Source organism: Phyllobates terribilis, unplaced genomic scaffold (genome assembly GCF_046119375.1).
Source record: "Phyllobates terribilis strain yellow unplaced genomic scaffold, ASM4611937v1 Scaffold_4__5_contigs__length_816908805, whole genome shotgun sequence".
NCBI classification, from domain to species: domain Eukaryota; kingdom Metazoa; phylum Chordata; class Amphibia; order Anura; family Dendrobatidae; genus Phyllobates; species Phyllobates terribilis.
The window spans coordinates 79,926,200-79,945,351 of record NW_027362764.1 but is presented as its reverse complement, the minus strand read 5'-3'; the positions used below and the strand labels follow the sequence as shown (position 1 = coordinate 79,945,351).

Sequence of the window (19,152 nt, the reverse complement as noted above, 5' to 3'; positions counted from 1 at the left end):
AAGAGGTGGCAGGTCTGCGCCCCAAAACAGGTGTGACTGCTGTCCCCCCAGTCACAGAGGATGAAGAGGCCGCGGATGCACAAGATATGGCAGACGGTGGTTGGCCCGGCCGGCTAGACCGCATTGTAGCACACTGAGCTTCCCACTGCAACTTATGCTTCATGTCCATGTGCCGGTTCATGCATGAAGTACTCAAACTATGTATTTTTTGGCCTCTACTTAGCTTTTGCTGACAAATGTTACAGATAACACGAGTTGGGTCATCTTTATCGATCTGAAAAAATGCCCAGGCTATGCAAGGCTTAGCACCCATGCGACCTGAAGAGCCACCACGACTTGTGGTGAGAGGCAGAGTTGTGTTTGAGGATGCAGTTGTTGACGTGCTTCCAGTACTACGTCTCTGTCCAGGAACGCGCAACCTGACCTCGTCGTCACTAGCATCTTCCTCCACCTCCTCTGCTGACCTCATCTCTTGGCTGACTGTGGGTTGACAGTAAGTGGGATCTCCGACCTCATCATCATCACCCTGTGCGTTATCACACCCGTCGTCCTCAGAGCCAACCTGTTCCTGCCCTGACAAAAAACTTAAGTTGTCGCTCCAATCAGGTATTTGAGTCTTATCATCGTCTTCCTCATTGTCTCCACCAACAGGAGTTACAGTTTGGGAATGAGGGTCTACATTATGGTCAGAACCTTCTGCGTCTGGTCCTGGATCCGACTCATAAAGATTCTGGGCATCAGTGCAGATCATTTCCTCATCTGGATTCACAGAAGCGCTGGAGTCGACCTCTGATTCCCAGGCTATAGTATGAGTAAACAGCTCTGCAGACTCAACCATCTGTTCTACCTCATACTCAGACGGGCAGCTGGAGATTTGGGAGCTGTGAGGAAGCAAGTGCGATTTGGGTGACACCTTTGAGGACTGGAGTATTTGTGATGTTGAAGTTGATGTGGAGGAGAGCCCACTTAAAGGAGCACTTGATATCCGTTGAAGCACCTGCTGTTTTTGTGCCTCATCTGGAATTTGTAGCGATTGGCGTGGCCGTAAGAAAGGGATCTTATCACATTGTCCGCTAAAAGAAGTAGACATTTTAGTTTGGCTGGAAGATGGTCTTTCTTCTGCACCTACCCCACGGACACAACCTTTTTTCCCCTTCCCAACACGCCTATTCCCCTTTCCACCAGCAGCAGGCCTTTTTCCACTCATTTTGGTGGTTAACTAATTCACAACTCTGGAGTTGTTTGCACAAAAAAACAATGGATGGTAACCGAGCAGAGCTGAGTGGCCAAACTGTGGTATTAGGCCAAAACTATTGGCTGGGTTAGATGCAGAAAAAAATTATTTTTAATTTGCAACCTGATGGAGGTCAGTATAGATGGACTAATAGACCAAGTCCCACACACCGCTAGAAGCCCAAATATTTTTTCAGAGCTAGATGCAGAAAAAAATTATATTCAATTTGCAACCTGCTGGAGGTCAGTATAGAAGGACTAATAGAACAAGTCCCACACACTGCTAGGAGCCCAAATATTTTTTCAGAGCTAAATGAAGAAAAAAATTATTTTTAATTTGTAACCTGATGGAGGTCAGTATAGATGTACTAATAGACCAAGTCCCACACACTGCTAGAAGCCCAAATATTTTTTCAGAGCTAGATGCAGAAAAAAATTATTTTTAATTTGCAACCTGATGGAGGTCAGTATAGATGGACTAATAGACCAAGTCCCACACACCGCTAGAAGCCCAAATATTTTTTCAGAGCTAGATGCAGAAAAAAATTATTTTTAATTTGCAACCTGATGGAGGTCAGTATAGATGGACTAATAGACCAAGTCCCACACACCACTAGAAGCCCAAATATTTTTTCAGAGCTAGATGCAGAAAAAAATTATATTCAATTTGCAACCTGCTGGAGGTCAGTATAGATGGACTAATAGAACAAGTCCCACACACTGCTAGAAGCCCAAATATTTTTTCAGAGCTAAATGAAGAAAAAAAATATTTTTAATTTGCAACCTGATGGAGGTCAGTATAGATGGACTAATAGACCAAGTCCCACACACTGCTAGAAGCCCAAATATTTTTTCAGAGCTAGATGCAGAAAAAAATTATTTTTAATTTGCAACCTGATGGAGGTCAGTATAGATGGACTAATAGACCAAGTCCCACACACTGCTAGAAGCCCAAATATTTTTTCAGAGCTAGATGCAGAAAAAAATTATTTTTAATTTGCAACCTGATGGAGGTCAGTATAGATGGACTAATAGACCAAGTCCCACACACCGCTAGAAGCCCAAATATTTTTTCAGAGCTAGATGCAGAAAAAAATTATATTCAATTTGCAACCTGCTGGACGTCAGTATAGAAGGACTAATAGAACAAGTCCCACACACTGCTAGAAGCCCAAATATTTTTTCAGAGCTAAATGAAGAAAAAAATTATTTTTAATTTGCAACCTGATGGAGGTCAGTATAGATGGACTAATAGACCAAGTCCCACACACTGCTAGAAGCCCAAATATTTTTTCAGAGCTAGATGCAGAAAAAAATTATTTTTAATTTGCAACCTGATGGAGGTCAGTATAGATGGACTAATAGACCAAGTCCCACACACCGCTAGAAGCCCAAATATTTTTTCAGAGCTAGATGCAGAAATTTTTTTTATTCAATTTGCAACCTGATGGAGGTCAGTATAGATGGACTAATAGACCAAGTCCCACACACTGTTAGAAGCCCAAATATTTTTTCAGAGCTAGATGCAGAAAAAAATTATTTTTAATTTGCAACCTGATGGAGGTCAGTATAGATGGACTAATAGACCAAGTCCCACACACTGCTAGAAGCCCAAATATTTTTTCAGAGCTAGATGCAGAAAAAAATTATTTTCAATTTGCAACCTGCTGGAGGTCAGTATAGAAGGACTAATAGAACAAGTCCCACACACTGCTAGAAGCCCAAATATTTTTTCAGAGCTAGATGCAGAAAAAAATTATATTCAGTTTGCAACCTGATGGAGGTCAGTATAGATGGACTAATAGAATGATGCTATGCCCAAAAGATTTTACTTCACTAGGTGCAGTAAAAAAATTGGTATTCTATACACAGGTGGTATATCTTGCAACACAGATAGGCTACTCCACTGACTAACACACTCTGCAATAGGCCAAAAAGGATTAGCTTTGCTAGATTCAGCCAAATGCTGTGAAAAAAACTTGCACAGCACTGGCACAGACCTGCCTGGCAAAAACTGATAGGAACTGATGTAACCTAGTCCTGAAAAGGACTCCAATTACAATTAGTCTTTACTCCCACAATCTATCTATTTAAGAGCACAGACCTGCCTGATAAAAGTCGTAGGAAATGCTGTAACCTAGTCCTTAAAAGGACTGCAATCACAGCTATTCCCTACTCCCAAGCTATCTGTATATTTGTGCGAAAATTGGCTTGAAATTAACAAGGTATAGCGCACACAGCAACAGCGGTGCCGTCTAACACGCAGCTGCAGCAGTGAGAAAATGGTGGCGACGGGGAAAATGGCTTGGTCTTATAGGGCAAGGACATGTGACATACACTGCCAATCACACATGCCCTTGCTTGTGTGAAAAAAAGCACTTCGCTCCGTGTGTGCGCTGCTGATAGGCTGACAGATTGCACCTCCCCACTGCAAATGCGGGAAAGAGAAAAAAAAATGGAGATCTTCATTGTTCCTGCAGAGATCCATCCCCTGCCCCTCCCCCCGCCCCGCTGTACACTCAAACTGCGTATTAACATTAATTTTCATCATTACTGAGAAAAAATCCAGTTATGATTTTGGTGCACGAACAGTTATCGAACATAACCTCGAACAGCCGAATTTTTCTCAAATTGTTCGTGTTCGCCGACCGGCTCGAACACCGCCCAAAACAGCTCGAATTTGAGATTGGCGAACAGTTCGAGTAGAACAACGCTCATCTCTAGTCGATACATCAGTATAATGCAAAAAAATTACAAAACAACTGGCATAAAAAGCTTTGAAAATTTGCAAACCTTTTATGCAACACGAGGCAGTGCAAAAAATTTGTGACTTTTGTGACTTTTCCCGCCATTTTTGCCCAGTTCCGACAAAGCGATGTCTGCTTGTCAAATTCATGACAAGCATTGAGAAGAGAAAAAAATCCTATACTCAGCTCCTGCACTGGTGCCATTCCTTCGTACTCGCCACTGTGCCAGCCGCTGGTTTTGAGGAATCAGCATCTTAAGGCACATGCTGCCACCACTAATCAGCTGAAGCCTTCGCATTGCGTCTGAGTGGAAGAAGCAGCTTTGGATTGAATGTGAAGACTGCAACCGATCAGTACCCTCTACTTGCACAGTATGATGACCCTACTGTACCCCCCCAGAAAAGTATGGTGACCCACCACAGTATTACATGTAACATCCCTGGCGGCATGCTGGCATGGCTTACCATCTCCCACCATGCAAGACCGCCATCTTACCTATCAGTCCAGGCTGCACACTTTGCTCTAGTGCCTGCTGTGTGCATGTCTCTTGTCTGATTACTTAGGGCGGCGGCGCGGTTATTGTCTGATTCTTGTAGTTACTGTGTGTGCACTCCTATTGGGTCCCCAGCCTATTGTTGTGAGTCACTGGATACTTAAACCCCCTCCACCCAGTAGGAGGTGCCTGAGCAACACTTTCTTTCAGTGTGTTCTGTGCAACTGAGTTGCCAGGTCCTGTCCTGTATCTTGTCTGTTTCCGCAACCCTGGGGGTTGTATTCCAAGGCCTGTTACCTGTATCTGTGACTTTTAGTCTGTTCCGCCACCCTGGGGGCTGTATACCCAGGCTTGTTACCTGTATCTGTGACTTCTAGTCTGTTTCCGCCACCCTGGGGGCTGAGTTCCCAGGCTCATTCCTGTATCTTGTTCCTGGTTCAGTTCCTGTCTGAACAGTGTCCTAGCCCGTTACTTGTTTGTCTCTATGTTTGTATCTTCCCTTTTCCTGCAGTGTCTGAACCTGCACGTAACTCCAACTCGTTGTCTCTGTACTTCTGCTTGTGAGTTTAGTGTCCACTCGCTACTTCATTGTAAGTACCTTGTGTGTATCTGCTCTGCTTGTCTACCGCACTTGCGGGTTTTGCTTTGCTCTGCTTGTCTACCGCACTTGCGGGTTTTGCTCTGCTCTGATTGTCTACCGCACTTGCGGGTTTTGCTCTGCTTGTCTACCGCACTTGCGGGTTTTGCTCTACTCTGCTGGTCTACCGCACCTGCAGGTTTTGCTCTGCTCTGCTTGTCTACCGCACCTGCGGGTTTTGCTCTGCTCTACTTGTCTACCGCACCTGCGTGTTTTGCTCTGCTCTGCTTGTCTACCGCACCTGCGGGTTTTGCACTGCTCTGCTTGTCTACCGCACTTGCGGGTTTTGCTCTGCTCTGCTTGTCTATCGCACCTGCGGGTTTTGCTCTGCTCTGCTTGTCTACCGCACTTGCGGGTTTTGCTCTGCTCTGCTTGTCTACCGCACAAGCGGGTTTTGCTATGCTCTGCTTGTCTACCACATGTGCGGGTTTTGCTCTGCTTTGCTTGTCTACTGCACCTGCGGGTTTTGCTCTGCTCTGCTTGTCTATCGCACCTGCGGGTTTTGCTCTGCTCTGCTTGTCTACCGCAGCTGCGGGTTTTGCTCTGCTTTGCTTGTCTACCGCACCTGCGGGTTTTGCTCTGCTCTGCTTGTCTATCACATCTGCGGGTTTTGCTCTGCTCTGCTTGTCTACCACACCTGCGGGTTTTCCTCTGCTTTGCTTGTCTACCGCACCTGCGGGTTTTGCTCTGCTCTGCTTGTCTGCCGCACCTGCGGGTTTTGCTCTGCTTTGCTTGTCTACCGCACCTGCGGGTTTTGCTCTGCTCTGCTTGTCTACCGCACCTGCGGGTTTTGCTCTGCTCTGCTTGTCTACCGTACCTGCGGGTTTTGCTCTGCTCTGCTTGTCTACCGCACCTGCGGGTTTTGCTCTGCTCGTCTACCGCATCTGCAGGTTTTGCTCTGCTCTGCTTGTCTGCCGCATCTGCGGCTCTGTTCCTGTATCCCAGTCTGTACTGGTCCCTATCTTGCCTGCACTCCTACCTGCCAGTACCCACCTGTCTGCATACCAGCCGTGCCTGCCAGTACCCACCTGTCTGCATACCAGCCATGCCTGCCAGTACCCACCTGTCTGCATACCAGCCGTGCCTGCCAGTACCCACCTGTCAATATGTCAGCCTAACCTGCCTGTTCCTGCATTTCCCGGTGTGGATCAACAGCTGTGACCGGGGTCTGACCTGGAGTAGCACCTGGTCCCTCTGCTCGGTTCCTCCCTGGTTCACGGAGTCGACTGAGCCACCGTGCGACCTTGGTCGGACCGAGTTGATACTTAGTCACACCCCTCCAGGCACTCCTCGGTTCATGGTCCTGTGGGATAACTAACCACGCTCACGCCAGTCAGTCCGGGCATGTGCATAACATTATGCCTCAACTGTGATTCCTACACAGACCTTCACACAGTATAATGGCCCCCACATAGTCCTCCATATGGAATAATGGGCCCCACATAGTCCTCCATACAGTATAATGGCCCCACATAGTCCTCCATACTGTATAATGGCTGCACTTAGTGCTTCACACAGTATAATGGCCCACATCGTCCTTCATATAATATAATGGCCCCACATAGTCCTTCATAGAGTATAATGGCCTCACATTGTCCTCCATACAGTATAATGGCCTCACATAGTCCTCCATACAGAATAATGGACCCCACATTGTCCTTCATATAGTATAATGGCCCCACATAGTCCTTCATACAGAATAATGGGCCCCACATAGTCCTCCATTCAGTATAATGGGCCCCATATAGTTGTCCATACAGTATAATGGCCCCACATAGTCCTCCATACAGTATAATGGCCCCACATAGTCCTCCATATAGAATAATGGCCAACACATAATCCTCTATGCGGAATAATGGGCCCCACATAGTGCTTCATACAGCATAATGGCTTACATAGTCCTCCATACAGTATAATGGCCCCACATAGTCCTCCATACAGTATAATGGCTCCACATTGTCCTTCATATAGTATAATGGCCCCACATAATCCTCCATACAGAATAATGGGCCCCACATAGTCCTCCATACAGTATAATGGCTCCACATCGTCCTTCATATAGTATAATGGCCCCACATAATCCTCCATACAGAATAATGGGCCCCACATTGTCCACCATTCAATATAATGGGCCCCATATAGTCGTGCATACAGTATAGTTGCCCAACATAGTCCCTGGTGTCTCGGGCAAAATATAATCACCCTGAGGGCCAGAGTTTGACACCAGTACTAGAGATGAATATAGGATTCTTTATTTTCTCTTATTCCGCCCTGAGCTCATTGACAATCTAAAGTAGAGGCATATCGCTAAAGAAAACCCCTTAAAAGATTATTGGATATTGCTTGTCATGAACTCGGTAGCTTTGTGTAAATCTTCCCTACTGTATCGCCAAAAATCTAAAGCAAAGCACAATTTATCTGAAATCATATTACTTGGTAATAACTTTTTTTATTGCATTTTTTTAGGACAGAGATGAGTGCATGGATTCACCAAGTATCTGTGGCGAGAGGATTAAGTGCTTAAACACTCCAGGTATTGCTTTTACTACATCCTAATGGAGGGAGGGATATTCAAAATCATTTTAGTTTAAGAAAAAAATATAGAATGTATTAATTTAAGGATTCATGCAGCTATGGACGTGTATTATATTTAGCCAGAAATGTCCCCCCCCCAAGTATAATATAAATAATTTAGTTTTTTCCCGTTTGTCTGTTTTCCATACATTTACATTACCGATTGTCATGTTTGCTGAGTAGGTGGACCCTTTCTGTGTAGTATTGTGTGCACTGATCAAATCAGTTTTCTCCTCTGTAGGTTCTCTCCCTCTCCTGCAGCCTCATAGACACACTGTGCTAGAGTTCCTGCAGCTTCACACCCCCTGTTTCTATTTTATGGTGACAGAGGAGATTGTGAAAGGTGTTAAATGGTGGCTTGAATTATATAATCAAATAATACAATCAGCATACATTAAATATCCTAAAAGTGAACATATATAAAGGGGTTGTCCAGCCTTAGGCAACAAGTCTGCTGTCACTCTGCACACTGCGCGCTGTGAGGATTTTCCAGTGCTGGCGCACAAGGCGCGTGACCGCAAGTATGTGATTTGCATACATTAGGTCACGTACTGACTAGATGGGCATAGTCTTGCTTAATGCAAGTTTATTGAGCGAGGGCGGACATAGTCTAACTGTTTTCTGTTTGGAAGTGACGATCAGTCTTTTGTTATTTATATATAGGCTCTTTGACCGAGCAATCCACCCATCAGCCTTGGCGGTTTTAATTGTAGCAGTGTCCTTCCTACCCATGTAAATACATGCTTTAGCCTAGGAGAGGGTTCACATTAGGATAGGTCCCCAGCAACAGTAGAATGCCTTGTCGTTGGCCGCTGGGCATGCATAGATTGGCCAAATTATTTGCTAATTGTATAAATTTTTTCCTATTTTCTAGAAAAGTAATGCAATTCATATTTTATAAATTTCATGTCTACATGCTATAACGCTATAGAGTGCAACTTTATTGGTTAATTATGCAGTCTCATAGAGTGACTGCAGACTTATAGTCTAAGGCTGGACAACCCCTTTAAGTTGCTTTATACTAGGACAAGTCTTAAGTAGCTTGCTTGTCACCATTAAACATGTTATATTGTTTTTATTTTACTAGGTGGCTTCCGATGTCTGGGGGTTGCTGAAAAAGATGCAGCTTTAGGGATTTGTGGAGACCATTACTTCTTTAATAAGGAGCTTCAGGAGTGCCAAGCCTGCTCTGAGTGTGAAGAAGGGGTTGTTACCTTTTCATGTACTGCGGATAGTGATACAGTCTGCACAACTATCAGTGAAAGCAAATTATCTGAATCATGGTCGGCTAGCCTTTCTCTGCCAACATCTAAACTGCCCGTCTCACAGATCTACCCTGGACTCCACTTAAAGATCAAAGAGAAGATGCATTGCGAAATCTTGTCTCCCGAAGAAAATCAAGTGGTCTTCAAACAACACGGCTTGTTATGGGTGGATCTGAATTTTGCAGTGAAGCATAACTGCAGGAATTTCCTTCAGCTGTCATTGAAACTTAACAACAGCGAAGAAGGTTATGAGATAAGTGGTTCAAGAATAGAACAGCCAGAAGGAAAATACTTCCAGAGCACGAGCGTAAGTTGTGCAGCAGAAGTTGAGCCAAGCCAAACTATGTCTGTGGTTCTAAAAAGCCCCAACCAGTTCTGTAACCAGAGTAAAGACTTACATGTTTATGACCTGAACACTCCACTTAGTTTGTTTTGGCTGTCTCATGATACTGGAGCAGTGGCCATGAGTGCTCAGATGTCCACCGCAATGCATTACCAAACAAACTATCGGCCCACCTTTAAGATTATTTCTGTGTCTGATCCATACATGGTCAGTCTATCTCATGATGGAAGAAGTATTAAATTAACGGAGTCCGGTGTAGTCAAATTTGTCTTTCAACAAGCCTTGTATTCCATGGGTCCAACCTGTGTGCGTGAAGGGTTTAATCTGATTTTTTACATCAATAGAAATGGCACAAACTCTGAATTAATTCAAGTTTTCAAGTCTGGAGTAAACTACCGAGACACGTCCATCTCGGGATCTGGAGCGGCCAAAGTTAACTCTGGAGACATAATAAACTTTGAGGTTCTATCACCGGCTCAATGCAACGTTAGATATTTTGGTGAAAACTCTGGAATTAGCATGTTAAGTCTTCTCTGGATTCCAACTGCAATTTCCACCGCTATTTCAGCCTCAGTATCTAGTTCTGGATTACCAACAGGAGCAGTGAGAAATAAAGTTTTGAGTTTTAGCCTGGATTTAGCCAATGACAAAATAATTCAGCTTATTTCGACTGGTCAGTTTGCCTACAAATATTTCAAGTTTACCGAAAGGGGAGGTGTCAGTGTATCTTTCAATCTAAAATTGATCCATTCCTGCAACGTTGTGAAAGTGACAATTAGTACATGGGTGAATGACCAAGTGCAACCAACTGTGGTCGCCCAGCAAATTGGTGGGCAGATGCCAGAAGGAAGTCAATGGACTAGCGTGACTCTACGGTCTTCATTTCACGTTGAAAATGGCACAATGTTATCAATTTCACTTGACTGTGTTCGTGGTAGAATCAATCAGATCGCTCATGACAAAGGGACTAATTTGTCTATCCTATGGGTTTCATCATAGAGCAGCCATAAGTTGGTACATATTAGGCTGAGACTATGTCATTGTATAAAGCCAAAAAGTCAGGCCATGTGTCACCAGCTTTAGTTTCCAGTTTGTACTTATCAGTTGCAACCTAAACAGATGGAGTGGAGGTGACTTGACATTTTGAAAACTAGCTAGAAGGTTGATATTCAGGATTATAGTCTGCTCGTAGATTGTTGATTAACATTCCTCACATTTCCATTTTCACTTGACAATCATCTACATTTGCAAACTGCATGAGGAAGAATGATTATTGCTATTACTGTTCCCATACAGTTTGTATATTGTCGGCAGCGCATCCCGTGTTCATGAGATGTGCTGCCGACCACTAATGATTCTTAGGCCCATATAAAAGATGCGACTGGTTGACTTTGAGAAAAGTGTGTTCACTCATTTATTGGCTGATTCCTGCCATTTTTACATGGAGCAATTATTAGCAAATAATGTTCTTATGAATATTTGGTTTGCTGATTTTGACCATTGCAAAAGGGCCTTAAAAGGAATCGTCAGAAAATGACTGTTCAAACAAAGCACAGATGCTCAGTGCTCCTTTGACTTGGCTATCTCATCTACTTGTTTCTCTTCTATATCTGTCCTATTTTCACTCCTATAAAGGCAGAGCTGTCAATCAAGGAAGAGGAGGACAAAGTAGGTGGGAAGATGCAGTGAAGTGTTTGGTCACCCAAAGGAACACCCAGCATCGGTGCTTTGTTTGAGCAGTCATTTTGTGCTGAAAGACTCCCTTGAAGAGAGCTACTTACTTTTATAGGAAGCTGTAACCATTGTCAACCATTTTGGGTGAATGAAGCTGAGTATTATATTCACATGTAGAGTACCTTACCTGACACATGCCCTAGCAATGATGTAGGAACCCTATAAATACCATGAAAGCTAGCAAGTTCTACAATACTTTGTCTACCTATTTCATTAAAAGATATATTGCCTAAATTAAAATAATTGCAATTAAACAGCGCATCATGGGAAAATCTCAATACATATTTTTTAAGTGACAGAATACATGTTTTATAATAAAAATGAAGTGGACTATTATAAAATATGTTTTTTTTGTAAATACTAAATGTTAGAAAGATGACACAACATTAGTAGGCAATAATGTATTATATGTTTAAAATATGCATCGAAAACATAAGAAGTTATAAGGACTTGAGAAACTTTTTTAAGAGAAGTATATTACGGGGAATCAGGCCTGTTTTGCTGGCACCAAATGGTTCCACCATTCATGTGTCTATTTTTGTAAATGCTTACATATATTTATATTTTATAAGAAAGAACTGTTTAAATGCATTATTTTCATGGGAGGAGTCTACAGATTTAGGTCTCATGTGCACGACCATATTATTGCTTGGTGCTAAGTCCAAGTTGAACACAGGCAAAATATGGCTAAAACAGAATTGTGCTATGCTCCAGTGGATAACGCATGTACTGTATGCTTATTTGCCCCATAGAAGTCAATGGAGATGGAAAAATTGTTCCCAGGTGCATATGGAATTTTCTCCTAGACTTTTAGCAGGGATGACGTTGGAAATCATATTTGTAGGATACTTATTATGCTGCGTCATATGAAAGTACGTGCAATAATACTCCTGAGTAAAGAACACCAGATGGAAACCTATGGGCAAAACCAGTGCAATATGGAACTTGATGTGGTTTGCCCACAGATGCAGAATGCCCTATGCTATGATTTATCTTATGGTTGTGTGCTTGAGGGCTTCAGATTGTACAAGGTGAGATGATCGCTTTATAGCGAGTCTTTTGAATGATTTTTTTTAAAGAATTTTAGATGGATTAAAAACTATTTTAATAGCTCCAATTGAGCTGTGAATAATGCTGATACCTAAAATGTATAAGACTTGTATCATTTACAATTGGTGTCTTTTTTTATACCGGAAATTATATGTTTAAAGCGATTTTAATAAATTGCTCAGTTTGCCATTCAGATTGGTAATTAAATCTTATTTCTACCAAGTATTTTGTCTCTTTTATTATTTTTATTTGGGAAAGGGGGGGTGGGGGTGCTGGCCTGGGACCTCAGGGAGCCTCCTTTATTTTTAATCTAAAGAGGTTTTTCTTAGCACAGACAGGTCATGGTCATGATAAGTCAGCAAAATCAGATCAGTCGGACCCTCTCACTGTTTGCATATATCTGAGCCCCACCAGAATGCTGTTGCTGTTTGGTTGCTTTAGTATATGAAAGCTAATAGAGTGAGACTTTTTTTTACCTCTATTACTAGTAAACTTTAAGATATGTCTCCTGTTGATGATGACTATTATAAAGGAGAATAAAATCTGCAAGGACCGATGGCTCTTTAAGAGAATAATCAACCCACGTTTTAATTTTTGTTTTGCAAATTAATAGTACACATGAAAATGAGCAACTTTGTAATATATCTTATCAGAGAAATCCACCTTCTTTCGCTTCTTGGATTGATCATTCATTGTCAAAATTCTCAATTCACAGGTAAAATGAGTCCAAGCTGTAATAAGTGAAGCTGGCTTTGCACTTATGCTCCCCAGAGCCGGCTGTCAGTCAGTGCAGGGATGTGCTTACAGCCGCCTTTCTCACTCCTGAAAGCAGGCAGCTCCCGGGAAAAATAAAGTTGGTGGCTCCCGGGAAAAATAAAGTTAATTTTCTCCTGGGTATCACAATTCTGACTCCATATCTAGGCTGCGAGTGTGGGGCTCTTGAGACAGTGTTTCTATGAATATCTGTTATGAACCAGTATCAGATAGCTTGACTCGACTGCAGAGGCACGTATGAAGATTCCTGAAGAAGTTTATTCTCGGGCTGAATTCTTGATAGACAGACAATTCTGAACCAGTGATGTACAGAGATGAACCTAGCAAGATGGCTGAAAAACATTGACACAGGCGGAAGAAGGGAGGAGTTACTTACATCAGAGATGTGCTACAGGGAGAGGTACAGGACAAACTTCTCAAAAGGGCAAACCTGATTCCATAGCAATGTAAGCTATAATAATAAGACCCTATTTAGGTGCATGACATATACAATTTTGATAACGGGTATTCCTATGAGGATTTCATTATTTTTTTAACTCTTGAGATCTTGGTATGAACGATACCACATCTTCTCTTTGATACAGCATATGTGTATATGTAGTTATTTTTAATTTTACCATATTTTAATGATTTGTTTATTTAATGATAAGATAGCTGTCATGACAACTGGGCTGGGCCCTGATGAGGAGGAAGAGGTGGAGCTCAATTCCCCTCATATATAAAAGGCCTCAGCCGTGTCACCTGGTCTTTACAGCGGTATTTTTAATTTGTCTTTTTCTGGTTTGATAAAGGGCAATTTTGGCTGAAATGTTGCTTTGTCTACATCAACTTTCTATTAGCGCTATGTGATTTTAAGGATGGAATAAAAGTTATGTTTTTTCATATATGAGTTTTCTCTGGTGCCTCGGATCCGTTTTGGAATGTCGCAGTCTTCACTAGTTCATTAGTGGGACCTAATGGGAGGTCACACTGACTCAACACAGAGCCACCAATGGTGCATGAGAATCCTTCACCTGATCCAGTAAGTTCCCTCAAACTTTTTATCATTTTTCCACATTGCTATTGGAAGTATATTTACCATGGAATGTGACCATCCTAGAGATGCTAATGTTTTTACACATTCTGAGGAAGAAGCCACCACAATTCTAAGTAGAGTCACCCAGGAAGCAACTTTCCTTGCAAAACCACCTGTGGATGAATTGACTATAGATTGAAATAATGACACAAAAAAACTCCAATCTTTACAATTCCACTTACGGACACTTGCTAAATACTATAAAATACAGCGTATACCACGTGGAATGTGATCACATGTAAGTCCATATCTCGTACCTAATAATCTGGCATAGTGTAAAAGATTTGAGAGGATCTCGAATAATTATTCCATAGACATTATGACATCGAACTTGGAATTCTTACAGGTGGAGATTGAGGAGACCCAGAAACAGTGCTTCTTACAGGAAAAGAAACTGCAGGAATCTGTCACCTTGGATGATTTTAAGACCTTAAAGAAGAAGCATGACAACATGCGTATGGATCATCGTGAGGGTATTGTGTGTACTAAGCGTAATAAATGGGCAAGAGATGCTGACGATTATACATCTGGCCGTGTCTATAGCTGGCAATTCCAAGGACCAAACACTATGAAAAATATACCTATACCACATGTCAACAGGACTAATCCGATATTGCAAGGAGGTTTTAGCACTAATTCTGAACTATCCAAAGGAGGTCTTTTTTTAGAGACCAGAAAGACAGACACTACGAATGGAAGAAGAAAAGGAGAGGGTGCAAGAAGAGCTCATGAGCACGGAAGAGAAAATCAAACACATTACTTTCAGCTTTGGAGGAATCCCCCCTGACAGAAGATAACCCCCCAGATCTAATGGTGAATATTTCATCTAGAACTATGAATAATGATGAACTTTCTGTCCTCAATAAAGGTTTAGCGTATTGTCCAGTGACCCATAGAAGTGACTTTGATGTAGAAACTGATCTTACTTGTTTTTTTCAGGTCTTTACGTTGGAAATGTTGTTCAACAAAACTGATAAGGATTCCATAGCAGTGTAACAGCAACAATACAATGACAATACAATACAATACTGTTTGCCGGGTACCTACATAACGCTAATAGGTTAATATCATTATCTGACCTGATAGGTTCCCTTTATCGTGTTCTATTGAATTATGAAAAATTAAAAAAAAATAAAACAATTCCCTTTTAAGCCATTTTGTTACTGACATTGGTCAGGGTCAGACTTAATTAGGCCTTTTTTTCTCCCATATTTACCAAAATTCAGTTTCCTGCCTCTGTATATACCACTATGACCCAGGTAGAATTTTTTTTACCACCAGTCATGGACAACAATCGCATAGATAGGGAGAACCTAGTAATGTAAAACATGACATACCCAAGGCATCTGGATCCTTCCCAAAATCTCAACTGTCCATCACCTCCAAACCCAAGAAAAAAGTGATGGACACAGAAGGCTGAGGTATTTCAATTTAATAAATTAAGGATGGTCAATAAGTAGTCCCATCTGCCAACCACCGACAAAAAAAAAAAATACAATAAAATATAGTCAAAGGAATAAACTTCCAAATCTAATACTTTCTCTACTCTTTTTTCACGTATTTATTTCTAGTTGGTATTCCCCTTTCCTTTTTTAATATAAAAGAATAAAGTTACACAAAAACACGAAACAGCGACATGACAGAAACAGCAAAATGTTCTCTGGCCCTCTACGGATTAATTCTATTTCCAGTTACTTTCTAAAAGATGCCTCTGTCCTTTATTTCAAGGAAATATAACGCGATTCTTATATTCGAATTAATAAGTATTGATTATATAATCATTTACTTTTAAAACAAAATAAAATCTACTGTTCTGGTAATTATTATTTTTTATTACTTTTTTTTATTTGCCAGTGTGTAAGGGTGAGAGTATAGTGCTGAGCGGGGCAGTAGCCGTGGGCGAGGTACTCCTTTTACGCTCCGGCGCACTAGATGAAAGTGTGGGTCCTGGTTTGGTGTTTGTACTCTTGCTGTGAGGACTTTGCGCCCATGCAGGCTGCCTGTGGCCGATGGTGTTGGCTGGCCAGGACCGTAGGTTCCATAAAGGAGACCGCCGTTCAAAAATAAAGTCTTTACTGAACTGTAAATTGTTTAGGATTATATATAAGGGAAAGCAGGTACAAAGTCTTCCACATGTTTCTTTAACAGTACGAAGCAGTTTCATTCACACAGTATCCTTCCTCTGTTGTCTACTCCAGGGCCGGTGAGGCACACTGTTTCGCCATTACGTTGCTTCATCACAACCCATTTTCAATGCCATAGTCCTGATCAACAGGTCTCTCTACTCGCTCAGCAGTAGTGTTGAGCCACCCCCGTAGTGTTCGAGTTCGGTTCGGTTCGTCGAACACCCGTGTGTTCGCCGAACGGTTCGTCGAACTGTTCGTCGAACACCTTCGAACACCGTTAAAACCAATGGCAGGCAAACAAAAACACATAGAAACACATAGAAAACACCTTCAAAGGTGTCCAAAAGCTGACAAACTGCTCAGAAGACACAACTAACACATGGAAAAGTGACAAGTACATATAGTCATGCGAAAAGAAAAGAGGTGGAGGAGTAAAAGGAGGGGGAGACACAGATATAGGCATGTCATGCCCTTCTAAAATCCAAAAAGTGAGAAGCCGACACGGCCAGTCCGTTCCTGCCTGTGCCACCTCTGTGTCGCCGGGTTTGTGCCAGAGCCGCGGTGGACCCTGACAGCCAGCCCCCCTATCCCAATACTGGTGCCTGTCCGCCGGTGGGTCGAGGCCCCCCACGGTGGGGGGGGAGTAACATCTGCAGAAGAAAGACCATCTTCCAGCCAAACTAAGATGTCGACTTCTTTTCGTGGACAATGTGATAAGATCCCATTCTTACGGACACGCCCATCGCTACAAATTCTAGATGAGGCACAAAAACAGCAGGTGCTTCAACGGATATCAAGTGCTCCTTCAAGTGGGCTCTCCAACACCTCAATTTCAACATCACAAATACTCCAGTCCTCAGAGGTGTCACCCCAATCGCACTTGCTTCCTCACAGCTCCCAAGTCTCCAGCTGCCCGTCTGAGTATGGGGTAACACAGATGGCTGAGTCTGCCCAGCTGTTTACTCATACTATAGCCTGGGAAACGGAGGTCTGCTCCAGAGCTTCTGTTAATCCAGATGAGGAAATGATCTGATCCGATGCCCAGAATCTTTATAAGTTTGATCCAGGACCAGATGAAGAAGGTTCTGAGCATAATGTAGACCCTTGTTCCCAAACTGTAACTCCTGTTGGTGGAGACAATGATGAAGACGATGATGAGACTCAAATACCTGATTGGAGCGACAACTTGACTTTTCGGTCAGGGCAGGAAGAGGTTGGCTCTGAGGGCGACGGGTGTGATAACACACAGGGTGATGATGACGAGGTTGGAGATCCCACTTACTGTCAACCCACAGTCAGACAGTCGATGAGGTCAGCAGAGGAGGTGGAGGAGGATGTGACTAGCCCTGGGGATGGGGATGACTCGGTACCCGGGCATTTGCCTGGCCTTGGGGATGTCGCGGTGGTCGGCTCCCTGACCCGTACCCTGGGGTCTCTCTTTAAAAGGGTGGATAATTGTTAATTTTATAAGAGTTCATGACGCCACCTGTGGTATCTGGTGACAAGCACCAGCGCTGCAGCAGTCCACTGAGGCCGGTGATAAGGCAGCTCGATGGTATAGCTCCCCACAGGTGGAGCTAGGTCTCAGGGCAGCGTATGCAGGGGGAATGCAGGACAGGCGAGACCCAGCTGGGTCAGAGCAAGAACGGGAACGGACACGGTAGTCACTTCAGTACCTTTTACTGGTGGAAATTCAGGCACATCCCGGAGCACTGTAGGGTGAAGGGTGCATATCAGGATCCTCCCCAATGAGCGGGTGTAGGGCCTCCTGTTTCTTGCCTCTGCGTAGTAAGTTTCTGACCTGCCTGGAGCTAGACCTAACTTTGTCTCTGTCCTGCGCTGGCTGACCTTGTGGTAGGGCCTTCTCTTGGAGTTCACGCTCCCAGTATGCGGGGCCTAAGCGTCTCCTTTCTCTGTTACATATCAGCACCTTAGCGATCCTGGGACTTGTAGTTCTCCAGGGATTCCGGTTATGCCTTACTGGGTCATAGAGATACCGGTAAGCTCGGATCCTGTGTCCGGTAAATGCTTCGGGGTGAGCTGGTTAAGCTCCTCTGCCCCTTATGTACTAACTCGCCACTCGCCTTCGGCCTACTCGGGCCCTCACTAGGCTATACACACTAACGGCAGCTTGCCGCGCTTCACTGATCTTACGGCACCGGCACACCTTAAGCTCTATCTGGGCTCCCTGAATCTAGCAAGCAGGAGCCTCGTGCTCCACTGCTGAACTATTAACTGCGTTCTCTAGACTAGGCTGAGCTCCACTGCAGACTGACCTCTTTTAGGCTTCTCTACTGCAGGAACTCTTCAGAGGAACTGAACTGCCTAGCTCCACCTTCCCTATTTATATCCCTAACGGGCTCCCTCTGCTGGTCTGAGGTGGAAGGTGGAGATGTGTGAATGTTTATGGGGGCCTCTTGTGGAGGATTCCATCAATGCACTCTTGTAGGATCTGTGATACCAAGCGCAGCGGGGCATCACAGATGCTATTGACGACGAGGTTAGGTTGCGCCTTCCTGAACAGAGACGGAGTACTGGAAGCACGTCAACAACTGCATCCTCAACCACAACTCTGCCTCTGACCACAAGTCGTAGTGGCTCTTCAGGTCACAGGGGCTCTAAGCCTTGCATAGCCTGGGCATTTATTCAGATCGATAAGGATGACCCAACTCGTGTTATCTGTAATATTTGTCAGCAAAAGCTAAGTAGAGGCCAAAAAATACATAGTTTGAGTACTTCATCCATGTACCGTCACATGGATATGAAGCATAAGTTGCAGTGGGAAGCTCACTGTGCTACAATGCGGCCTAGCCGGCTGGGCCAACCACCGTCTGCCTCATCTTGTGCATCCGCAGCCTCTTCATCCTCTGTGACTGGGGGGACAGCAGTCACACATGTTTTTGGACGCAGACCTGCCACCTCTTTACCCGCAACAGCCAGTGTGATTGGCAGGTCGTCAGTTCATTGGGAAGTGGAAACACCTGCTAGTGTTGAGCGCTCTCCGACATCGAGAGCACCACCTTTGGATCAAGGCAACCTAACATGTCCGCCTGCATCTTCCTCACAGACCGGCAGTTGCCGGGGACACCGTACTCAACACC

The 19,152-nt window shown here is 43.6% G+C and overlaps 1 protein-coding gene across 4 annotated transcripts in view; it reads left to right on the top strand.

Annotated features, from left to right (window-relative positions):
* The window catches only part of LOC141265016 (uncharacterized), a 155,240-nt gene extending 142,960 nt beyond the window's left edge, over positions 1-12,280 (top strand). For all 4 annotated transcript variants that reach the window (XM_073677537.1, XM_073677536.1, XM_073677535.1 and 1 more), the window contains 2 exons: positions 7,577-7,643; positions 8,772-12,280. In XM_073677537.1, the coding sequence (XP_073533638.1) occupies positions 7,577-7,643; positions 8,772-10,291 (1,587 nt within the window). In that variant the 3' untranslated portion in view covers positions 10,292-12,280. The remainder of the gene's footprint in view (positions 1-7,576; positions 7,644-8,771) is intronic.
* Positions 12,281-19,152: the final 6,872 nt, after the last annotated feature.